The sequence below is a fragment of the Apis florea genome, unplaced genomic scaffold (assembly GCF_048593485.1).
Source record: "Apis florea isolate Af1SG1 unplaced genomic scaffold, ASM4859348v1 contig_1794_pilon, whole genome shotgun sequence".
NCBI classification, from domain to species: Eukaryota; Metazoa; Arthropoda; class Insecta; order Hymenoptera; family Apidae; genus Apis; species Apis florea.
The window spans coordinates 1,760,537-1,768,464 of NW_028256482.1; the positions used below are offsets into that span (position 1 = coordinate 1,760,537).

General features: G+C 19.4%; 1 protein-coding gene and 2 long non-coding RNA genes across 3 annotated transcripts; 1 reads left to right on the forward strand and 2 right to left on the reverse strand.

Annotated features, from left to right (window-relative positions):
- Positions 1-874: 874 nt before the first annotated feature.
- LOC147658640 (uncharacterized) lies at positions 875-5,664 on the reverse strand. The gene is made up of 2 exons (XR_015293400.1): positions 5,546-5,664; positions 875-1,166 (listed from the first exon to the last, which is right to left on the reverse strand). It is a non-coding gene; the product is annotated as an uncharacterized LOC147658640 (long non-coding RNA).
- LOC100871422 (uncharacterized) lies at positions 2,519-4,097 on the reverse strand. The gene is made up of 3 exons (XM_003695024.4): positions 3,519-4,097; positions 2,813-3,046; positions 2,519-2,745 (listed from the first exon to the last, which is right to left on the reverse strand). The coding sequence occupies exons 1-3, from the start codon at positions 3,669-3,671 to the stop codon at positions 2,611-2,613; spliced, it is 522 nt and encodes a 173-aa protein (XP_003695072.1). The 5' UTR covers positions 3,672-4,097; the 3' UTR covers positions 2,519-2,610.
- On the forward strand, positions 4,092-7,590 carry LOC147658641 (uncharacterized). The gene is made up of 4 exons (XR_015293399.1): positions 4,092-4,736; positions 5,185-5,447; positions 5,529-5,802; positions 7,057-7,590. It is a non-coding gene; the product is annotated as an uncharacterized LOC147658641 (long non-coding RNA).
- Positions 7,591-7,928: the final 338 nt, after the last annotated feature.

Below are 7,928 nucleotides of genomic sequence, written 5' to 3' on the forward strand. Positions count from 1 at the left end.
CATGTGGGCGAGGGCGACCAGAAGGAAAATTTTTATAGAAGATTAACCGCTTGCAATTTTAATGAAAGAAGCTGTCGTTTCATTTATCTTTATTAATTTATTGAATTAATATATTAAGAAAATTTGAACGAAAGATAGAATGGAAAGAGATTGAACGAAACAGTATCATCATATTTTATTATATTGGTAATTTTAAGGATTGCTATTCAGAGAAATGTTAAATTTTTAATGGATTTGAGGAATTTTTTGTGAAAGATTCAAAGATTTTTTTTTAAATTATTTAAAAAGTGTTACTATTAGTATTTATTAAAATAAATTCTTTATATATATATATATATAAATTATAAATTATAAATTCTTTATATATATAATATATTCAAAATAAAGTGAAAAAAAAAGAAAATAAAATAAAAAATATATAAGATAAATAAATGGATATCATATTTTAAATGGATACATTTTTTTTAAATATATTAGAAATTATTTAAAAATATTTAAAATATTAAAATTTCAAAATCGATCGATCATATAATTTCTACTTTAATTATTATGAGTTATTATTTTATTCTTCAATCTTTTGATAAAAAAATCAATCTTCAAATTCAATCTTTGATATTAAACATAAATTTTTATAATTTTATTTATATAATATTTTATTTATATTATTTATTTATATAATTATATTGTTTAAGTAAAAATTCAATAAAGAAATAATCTCATAATCATAGTACAATACAATAAATTATTATATATAAACTTAATGGCTAGTGTAACATATTTAATGCAACTCATATGTATAGTTTTCGTTCTGAAAATATTAAGTTTTTATATTAACTTATATATAGTTATAATATGGAAAAAAAAATAATAGAAATATAAAAAATAAAATCTATTTGGTATTATATAACAAAATTCATAATAATATAAATATATAATATCAATTATCTTAATAATTTTATAACAAAATAAGTTTATTCATGATATTATGCAATTAAATATATATTTTACAATTAAAAGATATTTTCCATATAATTCATATCACAATACTCTTTTACAAACAGTTGGTATAGTTGCACACATGTGCAACACACTTGTATTCGTTTTCCTTTACTTCTCCTCATTTTTGTTTGTAGCCAATACTATTAAGTATCTCGATCCTTCTTCAACTGTAATAAAATATTTTTTTTATGGAGATAATTTGATACAATATCTTCTGATAGCAATTTTATAGATTGAACATAATCATGAACATTTATGAAGATGATAGTTTTGACTATTTGTTTTCTATTAAGATAAGATACATTATATTCATATATTGTATATTTTTCAATTATAATTTCAAGAAAAATATCTATTTCGCAAATAACAATTTTTCACTATTGCATCCTTTTTATTTCTAGATTTTACGATTTACTTTTAATCTTATTGATTAATCATAGAGAGAAAAGTTTAATTAGACAGTTTAATAAAAGTTTAATAAAAATTTAATAAAAATCTAAAAAAAAATGAAATAACATAAGTATATACATAACAGAATGATAATCCAAAAACTAATCTTGAATATTCTATTAATGAAATAAATTACTCATTTAATTCGATTTTCGTGATCAATTTCATTTAAAATAAAATAATATGCTTCAATCATGATCAAGAGTGTAACTCTCCAAAATTCTCAATTCATAATAAATTGTTTTTTGTTTTTAAAAAAATTTTAAATTTTCATTATATGTATGAAATTGCAATTGTATAAAGTAACAAAATATTACGATAATCAAATGATAGATTAAGCATTGGATATTATATTTATATCATAATACATATATATATATATGCATATATATACATATACATATATACAAATAATACATATGTAAAATCTTAATTTTAAAAATTTTTTGTATTTTTTCTGTTATTTAAATATTTATAAAAATTTTATATTTTATATAATTTTTATATTTTTTGATTTAAATATTTGTTATAAATATCATAAATATTAAAAAACTATTAATTTTATTAATTTTTGTAAAGATTTTCATAATTTATTCTTAAAAATATTATTTTTTTTGTCACAGTTATTTTTAATATTATTTTTTTAATATAGAATTTTCATATACAAGAAATGAGACGAGCGAATGTAATCATCAAAAAGGAAGGAAGAGTAGTCTTATCGTTATAACGTATCCCGGTTATGATAGCGTAATATACCATTGCCAGTTTATTTTTGCCTTTTCTTTTTAATATGTCTTTTTCTTATGATACAAAATTGACTGCTTTATTTAAAATCATCTAATAACTTTTATTTTATTAATATTAAATTTAATGATAATTTTAAAAATTATTTTTGAGATTCTTTATGATTAATTGTTTACAAATTTTTTGAACATAATAATATTCTTTTTAATGAAATTACTATTTTTATCAATATATTTGATTAAATATAATATCAAAATAATATTATTATTTATTGCTGATTATAATTTATATATATATATATTATTTTGTATAAAGAAAAAAAAACTTTATTTAAGAATTTTCGTTTATTTAACAATTTTATAAAATGTAAAAAATAATTTTAGAAATACACAAAACATATATTTTTATTGAATATAGCTATTCAATAGATTTGCTAAGTAAATCTATATAAGCATTTGCTATCAAATCTTCGCTTTTTATGTCTAACTTAGACATTAAATCCTGAGCAATCTTCTCACCACTTTCTATGTCTTGATCATCATTTAAAATTACCTAAAATAATAATACTAACATATTATTTTTTATTTATTAATATATTATAATTTATGATACTACAAACCTCTAATTCCAAAAAATTTCCTAAACCTTCAACATCATCAATATGTACACGAGTTTGATCAATCATGTATAGCTTTCTAGTTTTTTTTACAATCCCTATAGAACCATTTGATTCAATTAAGATATTTGCAATACCACTACAAGCATTTTCATCCAAGGCTACTTTTTCATAATCACAAAGTTTTGGACCAAATACATTAGATCTTTTATAATAAATTAATTCTCCTGAGCCATCCTATATGTAAAACAAATATTTCTCTCATTGCGGTTATTGAAAATTATTAATAATTATTTCTAATGATTATTTTTCTATATTTTATTATAATAAAATTTTTATTAAAGATGCTATTTTTAAATAATCTTATCTATCTTATCTAATCTTATCTTATATTCTATTCTAATTTTAATTTTATTATTTTTCTTTTTAATAATGATGACATTTCTTTTTAATAATGATATCTAATTGGTTATGGATGTCATAAAAAAAGGAAAAGAAATACATAGATATAGAAATTGAAACTATATATTGCATATTTCTTTATTAATTTCTTTATTATTAAATAAATTTTTATATAATTAACATTTTTATTTGAAAATAACATTATTTTATCTCAATAAATTTTATAATAATATATAAAGCTAAGCTAAAGAATATTTTTAGGAAAATATTTTTAACAATTGTTTATAGAATCAAAAATATTTCTTACTTCAAATTTTCGTAATTTTAATCTTCCTTCTGCTACTTTGAAAAAAATATCGTGTTGTTTCATGATGATACCATTGTCTTTAGTTAATTGCACAATTCGAGATATTTTAAGTTCTGGGTTATCAATTTTTGCTTTTATTTCTATATTACGCATTGTTAACTTATATCTAATTTTTAATAAATTATAACTATTTTATAACTAATCATTCAATAACTTTCTTATAGCAATGAATTATGTTTTTATACCAATCACTCACGAATATTATTGTTTAATTGATTTTCTTATATTATTTTTATTTTTTTTATATATACCACAAACGAAGTATAAGATAGATCTATCCCATTATTCAATGTAAATCGACAACAGATGCTTTTATCATCTCTAATGAATTAATTCTTCTCTTGACCATAATAAATTGTAGAGGGCGACAAAAAACACTTGATCGATATTTTAGAACATTTAACACAAAGTCCCATCAGATGTCATGTGCAGTCTATTCGTATACTTTATAATCCATATCACAGACTACATATAAGAGTATATAAATCAATCAGTTTATGGACTTTCGAAAAACAAATTTGACTGCTATACCGATTTGAACGTCTTCTATTCATGAATATCGGTTATGAAGAAATAATTATTAAAATATTAATAAGAATCAAATGAAATATATATTTGTGTGTAAACAATCATTATTGAATAATTAAGAATTGATTATCAAGTCTTATTGAGAAAACGAAATTATGGTGATGACAAATACAAAAAATACTGATTGTTGAATAAAATACTATTAAAATTCTTTTTGATAGTTTTTTAAATAATAATATTCGCAATGATTTTTTTAATATGCTACTATCTTTTTCAATAAATATTTACAAAAATGATTGAATATAATTCTATTGAATATAATGTGATATACAAAAATCTGATCATACGTGTAAAAATGAACGATGTGCTAAACAACATTAGAAAAAATCCAAAGATCTTATATAAAAATAGTATTAACAGATTATAATGGTTACAAATAATGAAAAAAAATACATCGAGGAAAAGGAAAATTAGACTTATTTATATATGTATAATAGAAATTCTATAATAATAGCAATTTCTTTTTTTTGCAAATATCTCGAAAACTGAGGCTAAACGATGGTAATATATAAGGAAAAGAATTGTTTAAAATGTTGATTTCTGCAGCATATTCAAAAATTATCAAAATTGGTGAGGACTTTTTTATTTCGAATAATTATTATTAATTACTAATTAATTAAATATTATTAATTATTATTAATTATTAATTACAATAATTATTATTAAAAAATTCAAGAAATTTCACTAATATAGATTTCTTTTTTTGCTATCCCATTAAATAGATAATTTTAAACAATTGATTATTTTATTTTTTTAAAATATGTTTATTTAATCGTTTATTTTATACTATAATATTTATTAATTTCCATGGAAATAAACATTCAAAATCCCGCCAATTCTATATTTTGTTAGTAACAATGCAAATGACATGAAAATGGTAATAGAACATTAAATTTCAAAAATTTAGATGAAAATATATGATTGATCTATTTCTATATTTGACATTTATAAATTGTGTCGATTTTATAGTTTTCTATTTTATCGATACAGAACAAATGGAATATGACTATACCGATAGATTTCAGATATTCCACTTGCTCATGTCCTCCTGTTTATAACAAGATATACCGAGATTGATGAAAACGCTTTTGACATAACAAATCAACATAATTACTGAAAGACAAGAAGGATAATTTAATAAAGAAGCAGAAAAAAGCCAAAATTAGAAATCAATGAATTTCTTTCATTTGTCTTTTATTTTGAATTATTTCTGAATATTAAAAGATTTCTAATCAATTCCATTCTTTTTTAAAGAATTCGCATCTTATAGAATTTACTCAGGTATCCACGTTATTTAGAAAATATTTATATTTAGGTTAAGAATTTCCAGATTTATTAGATACTAGTCAGATAATTTATTAGAAAAACTACCGATTTACCTGAAAATTGGGAACTATCGTATCAGGCGGTCAGAAGAAGATTCGAAGTGCTATACTAATAACAATAATCCTTTTGAATCCCATGGGATCTTCTGTGGAGGTGGAATATTCTCAATGAGTAAAGTGATGCAGAATTGCGCGCCTATTTCACAGGATAACAAGCTTGACGGAGGTTCTTTCTAAATAACTCTTGACTCACGTTGCATAATCAAATTAAATGAATTTTGCAAAAATAAATTATTTAGTCAATTGAAATGGTATGTACAAAAGTATGTATAATAATATATATATATAAATATATAGTCTATTTTTTATTTTTGATTATTAACTGGAACTGGATATGAAGAGAATTATAAATATATAATAATATAATATATAAATATTGACAAACTATTCTTTGTTATTTTAATAAGATTTCAAATAAAATATTTTTGTAAAAATTTATGTAAAAAATACATTAATAATTTTTCTTTTATATTATTTTATATTTATTATTATTAAATATTTTATTCATTAGATTTCGATTCATATTATTAGACTTTTTGTTTATTCCCTATCGTTAAACATTGTGACTTAAACATTCAATTTTTTCATTGTTAATAAATATTAATAAAATATTAATAATTTAAAAAATTAAAATAAGTTAATAAATTACATTATGATATATAATTTTTTTTATTTTTTATTATTAAATTTTTTTTTGGATTATAAAACCATATTACATTATTAATTGATTTTTAAAAATATTAATATTTTTTATAGAAACAATGATAAAATTATAGTCAAAAATGTTTTATAAATATTTCTTTTTTCAATTCTTCTAATAATTAAGTACAACAAATAAAAGAAAATTTAAATAAAAAAAATACATTTATATATTAATAATAATTATCTAATATTTTTTAAAATATTTTTAAAATAATTATTCAATATGTAACATATTGAATATAAAAAATTTTAAGATAAAGATATTAAGATTAAGATAATATTATATTCAATAATTTATATATATATATATATATATAATAGATTTACTTTGAATAATATTTTGAACATATAGATATAAAATATTATTAAATAACTTTTTTATTTATTTATTCATCGCATTTTTCAATAAGAAATCATTTTTTAAAATTTTTTAAAATCTTATAACAAAAGAACATTTGAATCAATCAATATTTTAAATTGAAATGAAAAATTACTTTATAAACATTTCAGTTATTAATACTTAACTAATATCTAATTGAAAAAATACCTAACTATAAATGATTATCTAACTATAAATATTTATTTGATACATATGTATTTATATCATTCCATTAAAATTCAGCTCCAAATACTAACAATGGATAAATACAATTAAAATTAATGTATTATTCTCTTTTATATTATTCTCTTTTTTGTATCGTAGTTACTATTTTTTTGTTTCTTTATTATTGTCAATTGATTTTTTTGAATAATTGTTTTAAAATAATCAAAGATTTGCACATTCATATAATCTGTGTTTCAAGAAGATGAAATGAATTCTCTTGAGGATGTCTTTGAGGGAAGAAAAGGAATAGGCGGTAACTTATCAGGAATCTACGCTCACCGAAGGTATCCCAAGGGAACTGAGTGGTAAAGCGCATGCTTCATAGACAGTAAGGGTTGTTACCCCTGGATAAAGACAACATGCCAGATTGTGTGGAGATGTTTCGTGATATAGATCACAGGAGAATATACAATACGATATACTTTCTAATCCAAAAATCATACTCATATGACATTATCATGTACAATATATTGGAAACTTCGTATCGTGTACAAAATAAATTAATTGATGACTGTACTATTACGATCATAAATTGATTATCATATAATTTTTTCTTCTAAATTTTTTATGTAGTTGAATCTCTGCTCAAAAAGAAAAGATCTATTTTTGACAGTTTTTGAATTATTACTAAAGCATAATATAAAATTATATATAAAAAACGAACAATTGATTATATATTAACTTTTTTATACATTAAAAATGCAAATCATATTTTGTGCAATAAAAATGTAAACTCAGATTTGTCCCTTTTTTACAGAAAACGATATATTTGATTAATGAAATAACAATAAATTAATAAATTATATATGTTTTAATATATATTATTGATTAAAATTTTTTTATAATTAATTATAATTAATTTTTTTATAATTACAAATCGAAAACAGTTCCAAATTTGAAAAATCTGCTAAGAATTTAAATTAGAATAAAACTTATCAATTTAAAGATTACTAATTACTATTTACATCAATTATTAATTATTATATATATAAATATATATAAACAGTTTTTTAAAGTTGTTATATTTTTTTTATTCTAAAATTGTTATAAATAGATTTGTTCCTCATTTAT

Bases quoted from the DNA above. Each gene is read 5' to 3' on its own strand.
- LOC100871422 (XM_003695024.4), bottom strand. From the start codon at position 3,671: ATGCGTAATATAGAAATAAAAGCAAAAATTGATAACCCAGAACTTAAA. The intron at 3,047-3,518 runs GTAAGAAATATT...TTTTACATATAG, and splicing joins TAAAATTACGAAAATTTGAA to GATGGCTCAGGAGAATTAAT. The intron at 2,746-2,812 runs GTTTGTAGTATC...TTATTATTTTAG, and splicing joins GAAATTTTTTGGAATTAGAG to GTAATTTTAAATGATGATCA.